At 40.7% G+C, this 14,270-nt stretch overlaps 1 protein-coding gene across 1 annotated transcript in view; it reads left to right on the forward strand.

Moving 5' to 3' along the window:
* Window positions 1-6,534: 6,534 nt before the first annotated feature.
* The window catches only part of URB1 (URB1 ribosome biogenesis homolog), a 51,933-nt gene continuing 44,197 nt past the window's right edge, over window positions 6,535-14,270 (forward strand). Inside the window, exons 1-6 of the mRNA XM_061453630.1 lie at window positions 6,535-6,712; window positions 7,016-7,155; window positions 8,389-8,540; window positions 9,353-9,485; window positions 11,938-12,034; window positions 13,486-13,571. Coding sequence (XP_061309614.1) covers window positions 6,583-6,712; window positions 7,016-7,155; window positions 8,389-8,540; window positions 9,353-9,485; window positions 11,938-12,034; window positions 13,486-13,571 — 738 coding nt within the window. The 5' untranslated portion in view covers window positions 6,535-6,582. The remainder of the gene's footprint in view (window positions 6,713-7,015; window positions 7,156-8,388; window positions 8,541-9,352; window positions 9,486-11,937; window positions 12,035-13,485; window positions 13,572-14,270) is intronic.

Genomic DNA, 14,270 nt, shown 5'->3' on the forward strand with positions numbered 1-14,270 from the left:
AGTTTTAGTAAAAAAACCCCACAAGATCTATAGCAGAGTAACAAAAATTATCAGAAATATATAACTTGGAAATACTTATTCACACACACGTATATATATATACACACACACACATCACCCCATTATACCTGCTACTGCTGTTCTCCTCTTTTCACCCCAATAAATGTACTGGAAGTTGATATATGTCATTTTTGTTCTCTTCTCCCAGAATAAAGTTTGCAAGAAGTTCACTAATGTTCTCTTTGGCTTTGGGGAATAAAAAAAGGATAAAATCTAAGTACAAACCACCAGGCTTTTCCCACATTTTAAAATGCTTTATATTCCTGCATTCTGACATAGATGAAATCCACAAGACAGTTCAAACAAGTGAGCTGCTATCCTCTCTCTGTTTCTATGGAAATGAGTGTCAGACCAGTTCAAACAAAGCACACGCTTTACAGCAATCACTATATGGTGATTATTTAAAATAACAGCACGTTTTTTCCCAACTCAACCTCTATTTCTATGGATACAAGAATGAAGATAGTGGCAAAGAAGCCTCTCTTGTGTTTTTTCAACTCTAAGTGTGTTTTGGATGTTTTGAGTTCTCACGGGGCACTACAGATTTTAAGTTCTAACAAGATCTTCAAGTGCGCAGTAATTTGAACTTGAGAGGACAAATTCTGCAAGCTGTAGTTAGGAAACATTCTCATGCATGTAAGTAGAAGTCTGAATGAATACAGAGTACAGTACTTCACCCAGAAGTAGGGCTAATATTAGAAGGAGGGCTAACATTTTCTATTTTGTGCCTTTTTTGACTCACTTCAGAGAGAATGTTAGCTATCAATTTATGTGTTCATATGCTGTTTCCCGCATAGTCAGTTCTAACGTCATAGAGACCCTGACCACAAAAAAAAGAAATAAAATGTAACTAACATATGAAATTTGTAAAACCAATCTCCTCACATTTCTTTCCCTCTGAATGAAATCTCATTCCAGCTTCCTCACCACACACAGCAGAAAGGTCAGCACTACGCATCCTCCTGAATGCTGCCTGTCTTACTGGCACCTCTTCTGTATACGGATTATTTATTCTAGCAGTACACCTGGGCACTTGTATAGACATGAAGTGAGAGGCATGTCCCATTTTACAGAGATTACTGCTGGAAACAAGAGAAAAAAATGTAGAGGAAGAACAAATGCACCAAGAAAAAGGTTCTGGCTTTGTTATTTGTGCCCTCTTAAAACACATAAAGTCATCCCTGCTCACTTCCTGACATGAATCTTCAAAGATAGACTGAAAAAGATGATGTGTCTTGCCTCTCAGTTTAGGAAGGACATTAGGACAGAGCTGCTGGGTGGACCACAGTCTTGGAATTCAGCCTGTTTACTTGTGAAAGTGCCTTATTATGGGTTTATGAGCATGCCTTTTGGCTCATTGTTGTCACTTTCTCTTTTAATATGTATTTAAGATAAGATTTTCCAAAATGACTAATGATTTTGTGTACTGGAAATTGAAGAGAGCAGCTTTTTAAAGCCACAGAATCGATGTCAAAGCACTCAGAAAGTGGTGGCTTTTCCAAAAGCCTTGGAAAATCAGGTCTCAAGGTCTCTGAAGTTAGGTATGCAATGCCATGCAAAACTGGAAGTGTTTCAGGTAAGAGTAGCCTGTATCAGTATCTAGTCAGTGACAGTTAATAGTTTTGAAATCCAGACCTCACACTAATTCAAACTGAGGACTCTGAAATTCAAAGCAAATTACAAAATTTGAAAATAATATTGCATTGTTTCTAAGTGCTTGCTCTTCCTCTCAGAACTGTAAGTGTTACATGGCAAATTCTGAAGAGATGCTCAATGACTATGTTAAACTAACTCAGGCTTGATGATGGTTGAAGATTTTTCTATGTATACGAGGTGGGAAGGATTTCAGTACACACGGAAGATACCCTTTTTCCACCTCTGGATGTAACTATCCATAGTGCCAAAGGTCCTGTTCTGTACATTGAACTAAAGGGTTTATTCAGTTTATCACAAGTAGATACCCATAGCTACTTTCAGCTTATACCTCCTCTAGCTCTTCCCAGCCTGATCACTACTTTCCTGCTCTTCTGTCCTCTTCCCTTTTACAATCTTTCCATCCATCTTCAGCATCTGGGCAAGCAGCCTGATTCCCGACTCATGCTGTGCTCTGGCTCAAAACCCTTGTGCTAATGCATGTTCATACTGCTGATGCTGCAGGCAAGTTAGGTCCTTTGATATTGATAGGGCTCTAGTGTAATGGTAGGGAAGATAAACTATCCGTAGCCAGGTTTTAAAATGTACTCCTTTAGCTACTCAGAGAAGGGCTTCTCCAGCTGAAATAATTAAGGGACTGGAGGGGGACGACAAAGAAGGATGGTTTTGTTTTTCAGCATCAAGAGCAAAAAAAGTTGTGGTTTTACTAAATTGCTGTAACTGTTTATGCCAAACCAGCACTGGCATTGCAGGGCAGTTTCATCAGGGTTATTGCCTCAGCACAGCCTCCCCTACTCTCAGCTCCCGAGTCCATGCATCATTCTTGTGCATCACCCAGATGCCTTGTTCTTAAACTTCTGGAGTTCAGTGTTTCTGTCTCCAAATGTGTGAGCTGGCACTAGGCTGATCAGGGCAAGGATGGTGGGAGGATGGGCACAAGGCATCTCTGGACATGTCATGGCAAAGAAGTGATAACTGGGCTGTAGTGGCAATATTCCTGACTTGTGAAGCTGTGTTGAGGAAGCAGTCCTGACACTTACCCTGTCTCTTGGTAGCATCCATCCTCTCTGCCTCTGTGATCCCATGCTTCAGGTGTCAAAGGCTGGAAACCGTAAAGGTCTGATAAACAGCTGTATCTCACACAGGAACTTGAAATATTGAAAAAACTGAAGGAAACTTTTCTGTGAAATAATTCTGTAAACCATGAAAGAAGAACACTGAGAACAGCAGTTTTAAAGATGTGGGTTTTGATGGAAGTTCAGTCCCTCTGAATACTTTGTATAATTATAATAAAATTAATTACCACCAAATGAAAAAAGTATTATAAGAAACAAGTGCATTTCCTGCATGCTCTGGAGCAAAATTCATGTGGAGTAGGGCATCACAGGTCATGTGTGGCCACTAAGTGATACCACCAAATGAAAGCAATCGTAGTACAATGGTACTGTAACTGGCAGGAGCTCCACTAAACCAATCAGTGGTTTTAAAGGTCAAGTCTAGACTGGTCTGGTCTGGGATTAGCATGGCCTGCTGATAGACCTGTACCTGAACAGAGGTGTACAGCTATCCTTCCATAGGGATAGTTGCTTATCCGTAGCGTGAGGTTGCAGGCCAGGAGATCAGGCTGTTTGGAAAGGGTCACCAAAGCATGGCTGGGGAACAAGGTTGTTCTGTTGTATCAACAGACTTAAGCTTGAGGGCTGGCATATCAAGTATCATTGAGGTAGCCAAAGGCTAGAGATACGGGCTGGGTGAGTAGGATAAAAGTGTTTATGGCTGAAATCAAGAGACAGACCTTAATAAAGCTATTGGGTAAGAAGTGGCCTAATCTGCCAAAAGAGATTTTGTCTTCAGGATTGCATGAGTGAGGATCCTAGAGAGAGAAGAATGAGGTTCAAGTCAGAGATGTAAAGGCAAATTAGGCAGGACTGCAGGGCTGGTGATTGTTACTTCAGATACTGTTCAAGCCAGTAAAGACTTCAGAGGTCAGATTATGGCTGATGTAGGAAAGGGTCATTTGGCTCAATTAGTTTTATATCTGGAACTGTACACTGAACAAGGCAAGAGCTAAGGTTCATGCAAGGGACTGGGAATTGTTTTTAAGACCTGCAAATGCCGAAGGGCATTGTGTATCTTGGATATGATTATATGTTCACCTGGCAAGAATCACAGAAGTATATTTCAATCTACTGAAAACTGGGCAGCTCAGAAATTAATACTTGACTCATTCACTGCTTACATCTGTCAAACATGTAGGCACAACAGAGCACATAGACTTTGTCTGAGCTTGATGTCTCTTTTTTTGATTGGGTCTCCATGAATAAAGCTTGCCAAAAAACAGACTTGGGGGAGGAAAAGTTTCATAGATATAATAAAGAAAGGAAAGAACATAGGCATCAAAGTAAATTATGGCAAGAACATGGAAGTAATCTAACTTGAAGTGGAATGGTCTTCCTCACCATCCTCATTAAAGCCTATGACAGACAGCTACTCAGACAGCAAGGGGAGAGAATAATTGAATTTAAAGTTGAAATAAAAATAATTTTCACCAGAATTTTACAGTAATATTTTTATACCAGATATTCTATAAAATATGGTGTGATGATAGTGATCAGGCTTGAGAACCTAAGGTGGCCCTGCTTGAACAGGGAGGTCGGACTAGGTGTCCTCTAGTGGTCCCTTCCAACCTCAACCATTCTGTGATTCTGTGATACTGACAACTATGACTTTTACATGGAAGATATCAGTATGAGTGCTTTAAGCCTTTTAAAATCTGTGTTAAATCTTTTTTTTTTTTTTCTTTTCATTTTCATTCCCTCAAAACCACAACAACTTCCTTTTGAGAATGTTATTTACTTTCTATATTATATGCCCCCCAATTTCTGGAATTGCAAATGTATTGGTATATCTGCTACCTTCAATTAATTTTTAAGAAAACTGTAAGATTGAAACAAAGGATTCCCATCATCCAGAACAAGCCATCAATAACGTCTTATGGAAGAAATGCACAGTCCATGCCTTTGCATAGAATTTACTATAATACGGTGAATTCCAAAATGAAGCTGCCATCAAAACAAGCAGAAAACTAATTGAAATCTACTGAGTTAAAATTTAAGTATTTCTGGAAATATCATGAATGGTTAGCACAGATTTAAATATGATGTAACTAGCAGCAATGAGATGCTTTTTAGCCTTGTTCTTGTAAGTTACTTTAAAAAAGCCCTTGTACATAGTATCTAACAATTTATATTTTCATGTTTCCCTTTCTCCCCAGTCTCAACTATTCCTTTTATTTTACCCTTTTGTGCCTTCCAACTTTACCTTCTTTTATTTTACTCCGCCATCTGTTCTCACAATATCACAGCATCTTCCATGAACATTAAAGCATGTATCTACCCTAAATCTTAGAATGACTGTTAATGTTGCCCTCTTCTGGATCACTTTTTTAAACAGGATTTTGTTAAAAAAAAAAAAAGTATTAATGTTGCTTTTTTAATTTGTAAATAAGAAAAAGAGTCCATTTTAGGTAGACCTCTAACTTGATTTTAATTCTTTCTTAACTGACTTAATATAACAATCTCCTTTATCTTCTACTACTGTTTCAGCTGTTGGTGTTTCATATCTAACAGTTTATTGGAACAAGACTTTTTCCATTCCTCCTTATCACTGTGCTTCTCCTGGAATAACTCTTGCTGAAAGCAAAATGCCTGGTTTCAATTTAAGTCTAGAGAACGGTATGCTTGTCCACCTTGAGCAATGTGTTTCACAGGCTGACAGGCAACCAGTACGCTTGTATAATGTCTCATTATTTGTTTGTAATTGTTAGTGTTTATTTAAGACATTTTAACAAGACAGATTTAAAAATGCGATGGAAACACGGCTTGTTAATTGGAAAGCAATTTGTGACTATTGCTTTTGCAAACGACAGTCATTGCCCTTTCCCTAGTATGTGAAGAAGGTCTCTCCGTGCTTCTTGGCACGCTGTTTTCCCCTTCCACACCGGAGTTTGGGTCTCCTTGCTTCAGGACTGCATACATCTGCAGTCCTGTGAAACTGTGATGCCAAGGGACACAAAAACCTGCTTGGCCTTGTGAGCATTCATGGATAGGAGACTACCGCAAGGTGCTGGAGGTTCACCTTCCAAGCCCCCATACTCTACCCATCTTTCACCCCTCAGCAGTACCAGGAGGGACCGTGTGGCTGCACTTCAGATCAGGTGACGGAAGCGTCCTGATAGAGAAGTGGAAAGAAACAACAGGTGTAACTATTTTTGACTCTTTTTATTGTTAGCTCGGGCACTGATTGCTCTGACAACCAAATACATCCCCGAGCATGCAGATAGGGTAGCTCATGCTTTTATGCACGCAGATGTACTATGTGCCTTTGCTTTTCACCCCAGGGGACTGAATGCCCCATAGAGGCCACCGAAGGGCCAAATGCCAAGTACGACAGGGTCGGGTCCATCGGCAGACATCAGAGGCCAAGCGCCCACGGCCGCCTCACAAACCTACTGCCCCGCCAGTGGAGAGGAATTCCAAAGGGGAGCCTAGAGAGCAGCGCTACTAGGCAGCTGCCGCCCTAAGAGCCGCAAGGCCGCTGGGGCTGAGGCAGTAAATCTCATAGCGACAGATGGGCCCTGGGCCGGCAGGGGCTGGGAAGGCTGCCCTTGACACACTGCAGCCGGACTTCGGCTGCTGACCGCGGGACAAGCGTAGCTCTCCCTCCTCCGAGCCGGCGGCCAGGGGCAGCGGCAGGGCCACAGCCTGGGGAAGCGCTGAGGCGGCCGCTCCCACCGCCGCTTCCTGCCGGGGCGCGGCTCCGCAGCCACGGCCGCTTCCGGGGCGGCCCTCGCGGCGGGGTGGCTGTGCTATGGCGGTGAAGCGCAGTGGCGTGCGCGCGGCCGACCCGCCGGCGGCCAAGCGGGCCTGTCGCCAGGAGGAAGAGTTCAACGGCACCCGCTTCAAGGCGCTGCTGCGCGACCCCACCACCGCCGTGAAGGGTGAGGGGCTGGTGGGGGCGGCCGGCGGGCCGGGCGGTGCGATCGTGAGGTGAAGGCGTGCGCCGCCGGCGCAGCAGGGGCTGGAGCGGCTACCCGGGGAGCCCGGAGACTTATCCTGGCCCTAGAGCGACGTCGTGGGGACGACCACGATGATGGGGATGGCGATGATGGGGATGACGGCTGCTGTTGCTATACCCTGGGCACGTGTTGGTCCGGGGCAGTAGAGCCCTGGTGTCCGGGCCCTGAGGGTTGGCATGCAGCGTGCCACACGCTGGCTCCCCCAATGAAACTTTCCCATTGCAGGTTTGGAGACCTTCATCTCCGTGGCTAAGACGCTCCCATCTCCTGATATATATGATGTTGTGGAGGGATACATCAAAATTTCCATGGAGTGTGCTGAAATATTCAAACTTATGGATGGAGAAAGAAAGCCTGAAAGTGAAGTAAGTTGGCCATGGTCATAGTGGCAGGAGCATTGATCAAGTGGGAAATACCATTTTCAGTGCAGAGATGTCCTGGGTTTAATGATATGCATACCTGGTAAGTCTAGCCAAAATTAAGCTGCTATGGTTCTTCATGTCAAAAGACCATTTATGAAGTAAGGGGGTCAACAGAGCAGTCAAGCAAACAAAAGAAGAAAATAGTTCAGTGAAAGTAATTGTTTTTAGGTAACTAGACATCTCCCTGATACATCGGTATTTCTAGAAAGCTGCCAGTGGAGTTGGCCTAATTTTTCTCATCTGCGCTGGAGACAGTTTTCCTCATGAGAATATGATGAAGGAAGTAGAAAATTAAAGAACACTTTTCACTGTGAATACTGGTGCAGCATTATTAACTTAAATCTGCTTACAACATAAAATTGGATAGTGTTTTGTTTTGACCTCCACGTGTGGATCTTTGCTTTAGATTATCACTTTCATGTAATGAAGAAAGCATATAATGTTCAATGACATGCTCTCTTAAAGATCCTTTTAACTAATAGGGGCTAATAGTTGTAATGAGTACAGTTCCAGTGCTGTATGCACTCTGGATTCACCTAGATGGAGTTACTTGCAAAACTGGAGGAGCTTGGATGGCTCTCTCAAACACATTTCATTGCTTCACTGTGAACTTACCAGCAGTTGTTTCTTAAAACATCAGTTCATTAGGCCTTGGCCTGTAGCTTGAGAAGAGCCTTCAAGATCCATTAGTGTGTGCTAAGATTTGCACTGCAGTCCATATTTGCGTCTCCAAAAGTGATACATTGTGCATATGCAGATAAATCATGCATATAGGTCTTGATTCGTGGTGAGGAGGGACCCTTTTTTACACTGAGTTTATTTGTCCAGGGTTGTACAGGCCTTCAGTCAGGAGGTTATCCCTCCCTACTGCTGCATTTCATGATGGTGTCCAGCTGGAAAAAAGGAGTCATCTGACCTTCTGTAGTTCTCTGGTCGTTTGTAGAGTATCTGTATAGGGGCTTCCTAGAAGATTCATACTCTTGGAACTAATCCTTTAGAAGAGGAAGCATTAATTTGGGAGAGAATTCAGAAGTTAACTTTGCCTTCATATGAAGAAGCTCTCCTCTTGCGGTGGAGTTATTCTTGTTTTAATGGTGTTCGTTATGGTTTACTCAGCTAATGATTTCAGACTGTACCTGATATTGGCAGACATTAAGATATTTCTGTATCTTACAGATGCTGTTAATCTTTCAAGCTCTAGAAGCCATTTTACTGAGGACAGCCAGTGACCTCTCCCATTTTTCTGCTGTGGGAATGAACATAGTGAAAAAGTTAATTCATTCCTACATGAGATTGGTCTATGCTGCTCTGTATTCTGAAAATCACAGGTAAGTCTTCTCCATACTGTTGCAGAGAATCTCTGTCAGTTGATCATGAGGGGCTGTCTGGATCTTATTGACTTACTGCTAATAATCCACCTTTATTTAACGATACTATTCCACATTTCATAAATAATTACATGGGGAAGTCTTTGCAAGGTAGAAGCTCTGATACAATACGCAATCTAATGCTATATGATACTTTTCCTGAGGCTGTATATTTTGGGATTTAGTTTATTACAAAGACCCATGCTGCATATGTAAACTGAAGAAAATCTCTTGTCATTCAGCTATAACCAAAAAAATGCAGCCTTACTTCAGCTTACACTGAGTGTATCCTTAACTTTTGCATCAGCTGTAGGCCAGGTGGACCTGCTTGTGGCAGTGGAGTGTATGTGTTTGCAGTATGGCGGCTCAGTCCAAGAAATAACGTTTGTAGAAATAGACTGTTCACAAAGAGGGCTGAAGTTCTTTGTGAATAGTGGAATAATATTTGTGTTTGGCCTAAATCTGTACCGTGATTGTTATTAAAATGGTGGGATACATATTTCCCTATAGGTCCACATCAACTGCAGCAAGAGCTTTCCATGACCAGGAATACTTTCCAAATGGTTATCTTGGTTGCTTGTGTTGGGATTAACTCGGCACTGCTTTATGCCTGAAACTCCTGAAGGCTTGGGTGGATGTTGGAGGTGGAGCAGGATATTTTCTTTTGCAGGAAAAATGTCTTTTTTGTTTTAATTTAAATGTCTTGATTTGATTGTTTTTATAACTGTCATCCTGGAAATAACCTTCACGTTTTCCTCTGCCTTTTGTTTTAGGATGAGCCGAGTGTGCCTTACCCTGTTGTCAGCAATGGTTGCTCAGGGGCCAGATTCAGCAAGGGATGTGTATAGCCATTTTGATTTCAATAACAAGTTTCTGCCTGGATTACTGAAAAAAAGATGTAAGAAGGTAAATTAAGCTGCTGTATGCCATTAAATGCTATGCCATGGCTGCATCAGGTGTTTTTTTTCTGCGAAGTATTTAAGTCAGTTGTTGCCGACTTCTCTTTGCTGTGTTTTTGTCTGCAAGACTTTTCCTCTTCTTTCGTATTCTGTGTCAGGCTGAAATGCTTCTTGATTGTTTCTCATTGGCATCAGAACTGATCTGTGGGGCAAGAGCTTCCCATCTACTTACATAGGAAATCCCCAGGGGATGTTTCTGAGTATCTGCAATAGTGTGAGAGCTGGGCCATATCCTTGAATACAGCAGGCTTCGTTTTCCACCCTGTGCTGATCTTTCTCATCTTGTCAGGATAACCTTGTTTCTATACTGCTTTGTAGAATTTGCCACAAAACTTTGAAATGCCTTGTTTCTAATAAGATGTGATGAAATGTAAGTGTATAGTTTCTATGGGCTAACCTTTTAATGGAGTAGTAGTCTAAAATGGAGTGAAAGTAATGGTAAACTTCTGAAAACTATTCAGTGATATGTTTGGGAAGAGCTCAGTTTTTTTTCCAATGCAAAGATTGCAGTTTGGTCCCACTGAAATAAATGGATGTTGGAGGTTCTGCAGTTGTTTTAGTGGAAGGAGGATTTTGGCTAGTACTAGTACAATTACAAGAGTAATTGCATTTGAAAATATAACCGTGAGTTTTAAACAATCTCCTGGAGGAAATCCTTAAAGAGGATGTGCAAATGAGTAGAAAAAGTCACTCCTCTTTTTCCAAAATGAACTTTAATTCTTGTTTCCTCTCCATTTGTTAAAAATAATCGGGGGTGGCTTGAACCAGTGTTTCAGAACAACAGTATTTACATTTCATTTCAAATATAAAAGTTTAATAAATCCAATATTATTTCAATGGTGATACATTGTTTCTAAAGATGACTTGAAGATGAATGTATGCATTTGTGTTAGGTTTGTGCCATCTGTGGTGATAAATGAAACTGTTTATATGTAGAGCAATCAAGTAGAATACAAAAACCCAAATGCACACCTTTTTCCTTGAAACCATGTTTTACAGTTTCAGGAATGTCAGATTCCATGCGCCTTGACCTTACTGCTGAAGTTGTCATTAGGAGTACATCCACTCCAAATTAAAATGCTTGGATATAGTCTTTTGAGCACAAGCTTATTAGATACACAAGTAACGTACAAGGAAAAGTTTCAAAAAATGGATTAAATATCTTGCTCTTGATCAGCTTTCAGTGAAATCATTATGTTAGAACTGCCTATCAGAGGTGAATTTTTAATACAAAAAATATCTGACCTAACTATTTTTTCTTTCAACCTTTTTATGACTTGCTTAGCCTAGTCAGTAACTTCTTTCAGCCATTTTTACATGCAACTTAATTTTGCAGAGTAAGTTTTAAAAAATTGTAAATCATGGAGGGACTCTTTAGGAGGGAATGTGGTGATAGACTCAATAGAATGGTTTGGGTTTGAAGGGACCGTAAGGATCATCTAGCCCCAAACCCCTGCCATGGGCTGGGACACCTTCCACTACACCAGGTTGCTCAAAGCCCCATCCAACTTGTCCTTAAACACTGCCAGGGATGGGGCATCCACAGCCTTTCTGGGTAACCTATTGCAGTGTCTCACCACCCTCATAGTAAAGAATTTTTTCCTAATGTAATCTAAATCTCTCTGTGAGCTTAAAGCCATTCTGCCCTGTCCTGTCACTATATGAGGTCCCAGAATAAGGGGTAACTGTATAAACTGAAATAATATGAGTCTGTGTTCATATCCTATGATCCTTTTCCAGGCAAAGCTTTCACTACTTCTTCCATTGTGCCTGAATTTGTAGTTTTATAAGGAATTTATTTTTTTTTTAGCTGGTCTAAGTTGCGAGACCTAGGTAGCTCTATAGGCAGCTGTGATAGCTGAGATGTGTGTAAGGCGCCGTAGCTCAAGGATGGCAATGAACAGTAAAAGTCCCCAAGACTGGCACTGCCCCTGGAAGCCTGTATAGTAAGAAGGTGCAGCAGTATTACTGCCATTACTGTTACTGAGTGTTTTTGTGAATTGACCAGTGTACCAAGTGGTGCAGAAGTGAGGATGATCAGTGATGTTTGCACAGAGTTTGGCATGAAACTGCTGCTGTTTGTTGTTTTTTGTTTTGTTTTGTTTTTTTAATTTATGGCCTATCTCCTGTATTGAAAATTTTAAAAGTATGTGAATTAGGACCCCTTCCTTTTTGATGTTAACTTTTAACAGACTGATCCGCTTCACACAGGAAATGTTTCAGATGCATATACTGTGAGTGTATTGCATATAAATGTATGTGTATTGCTATGTGCAACATGTTTGTAGAAGTTGTTTAATTTGCCTATTCATAGTATGTATAAGGATGATAAATTTTTGCAGTGTTAATTTTGCCATTGTGTACATTCTGATTGCTAACAGTGCCTTTATCTTTTTTAGGGGAGAACTGATGTTCGTATGGCCTATATTCAGTTTGCTCTTTCCTTTTTAATTGCTGGTGACAATGCGATCTTGACACAGGTGCTAGAGTTAAAAGGTACTTCACAATTGCTTGTGTATTTCTTTTTTTTTTTTAAGGCAGAACTTTATACAGGTAATAATAAATACGAATTAATTCAAAATGTGAACAAGCTAAACAGTATTAGTAAGATACAAAATACATGTTTTTAATCTTACTATTTGAAAAACTTTAAACTTCTTCAGTATTTTAGTGAGTTCCTCTTCTGCTTGCGAATAATGTTTGCTATCTGCAAAAACTTTAAAAAGCCTTTGGTGACACAGATGTAAAATGGTAAATGTAATATAACTTTGAGGCCATAAAATTAGTAAGCAGAAAAAACTCCCTTCATGGCCTCCAGCCTTGCTCATAGCATAGTAACAGTGGATACATTAAAAGGTGGGTTTTTTTAAGTGTTAAAGACTGTGTGTACTTTAGTTTTCCTTTCTGTCCTCATGCAGGACAACTCTTATGTGCTCCATTAGACCGCTTTTTATCAATGAATTGGAAGACCAGTGTAATGTCCTTTGCATCCCTTATTAAGGAATTACAAGGGTGTGTAGTCAGGAGTATGTTACAGCCATATTTCGTAGAGAATATGCTCAAACTGAACTGAGAAAGAAGAGGATGCAGAAAGCTGAATCTTACATACACTTGGTTAATACTCAATCCCTTATGGGCTGAAGAGAGCGTAAAACTTCTGTTGACTTTAGTAATTTGAAATCTACCGCTGATGGTTCACAAGTTGTGAATTGTGACCCTTGGTAAGGTTGTGAAAGAATTCAGGAGGGATCTTGAAATACTCTTAAGAGAAAAGTAATTAGCTGGCATCAGTTCATTTCTTCTAAAGTGAGGGAATGAGAGCAGACCATAGTTACTTAATTCTGCTGTTTGCACTACCCTGGGGGCTGCTGATTTCATTTAATTGCTCACAGTTGTTCAGCTCTTTCAAAAACGGAAAATGGCAGTGCACACCTAGATGCAGTTAGCACAGCTGGCTTTCATTCCCCTCTAAGATACTGCAGGTCTCTATACCCTGAAGTTCTCTAACTTTGGGATGCACAAGTGAACCAAAAGATGATGTATGTGGTTGGAGATGTAACCTCTAAACATTTGAGAATCGCTTGGTGAAACAGTTGTGAGTCCTTCAATGGAATGGATAGGCATTTACTCAGATTTAACTACTCTGTAGCACACTGGGGCCCAAAGTACATTTGAAGTTGACAGATGCTGTCGCAATTAAGTGTTAATAACCAAGTTGGCATATTAGCTAGTTATGATGAGAATAGGTTTGGCAGCATTACTTGTTCATCACTGTAGTTGCAGACACATCATCCTTAACTCTGATTGCAGCCTTTTGGTTCATCCTTAAATGTAACAGCAAGGTAAATAATATGACATTGAAGAGAAATGGGTATGAATTCCCTGAAGTATTTTAGGATGAAAATAGCTTTCACTTTTTCACTTTAACGTTTGAAATGTCTTCTTAGATTTCATACCAGATATTCTTCGCTCTGAAATAAAAGAGGACAGAGTTTCTACTATCAATCTTCTACTTTCTACGCTAAGAACTAAGGTATGATATACCCTTGAAATTGTATTATCTCTTGTTTTCCATTTTCTTAGCTGCTGGAAACAGTTTTGCAGTAATTTCTCATAAATTGCCCAGCTCTTTAAGATGCTGGCACTGTGCTGCTGCTGCTGCAAGTTTGTGTCCATTACTGATGGTTTGTTGGAGGTTGATATTATGGCTGTATTACTGTTTCAGGACTGAAGCCTATTTTGCTTTTCCAGTGCCATCTTTTAAGGGAAATAATTGCAATAGCTTGTACTTGGATGGTAATTTCAGCTCATCTTTAGTGTGTGGTGTCCAACAGAGTCTGATTGTTTCATGGGTTGCAATTGCATCAGTGCCAAGCCTGAAGGTCAAAAGAACTGGAATCCTTTTTGATTCTTCCAGCCGAAGTAAGATTTGTCCTTCAATTAATATGTCTCAGGAGATCAGCTAGTGAGTAGATTTGTTAGCTCAGATCTAAGAAATGATAAAACAATCTTCTTTCCAGGAGAAAAAGGATTTTGTATGGTTTTAGTATGGGGACTGTGACATGAAGAGGGTTTCTAGGAGCTGCCCGGTTGCAGTTGAAGAGTGTATTTTTCCACTGTGTTTTTCTTTTCATTTGAACTTCATTTGTAGCAGGTTCTACCATTTCTCCCAGCAGCTTTCCATGCTCCTAGCCTGTGGCTGTGCTGCTCTAAATAGATTCTGTGCTCTTTA

The sequence above is a fragment of the Pezoporus flaviventris genome, unplaced genomic scaffold (assembly GCF_033815535.1).
Source record: "Pezoporus flaviventris isolate CSIRO_AGI_PZ_B2104156 unplaced genomic scaffold, CSIRO_AGI_Pfla_v1 ptg000015l, whole genome shotgun sequence".
Lineage (NCBI taxonomy): Eukaryota > Metazoa > Chordata > Aves > Psittaciformes > Psittacidae > Pezoporus > Pezoporus flaviventris.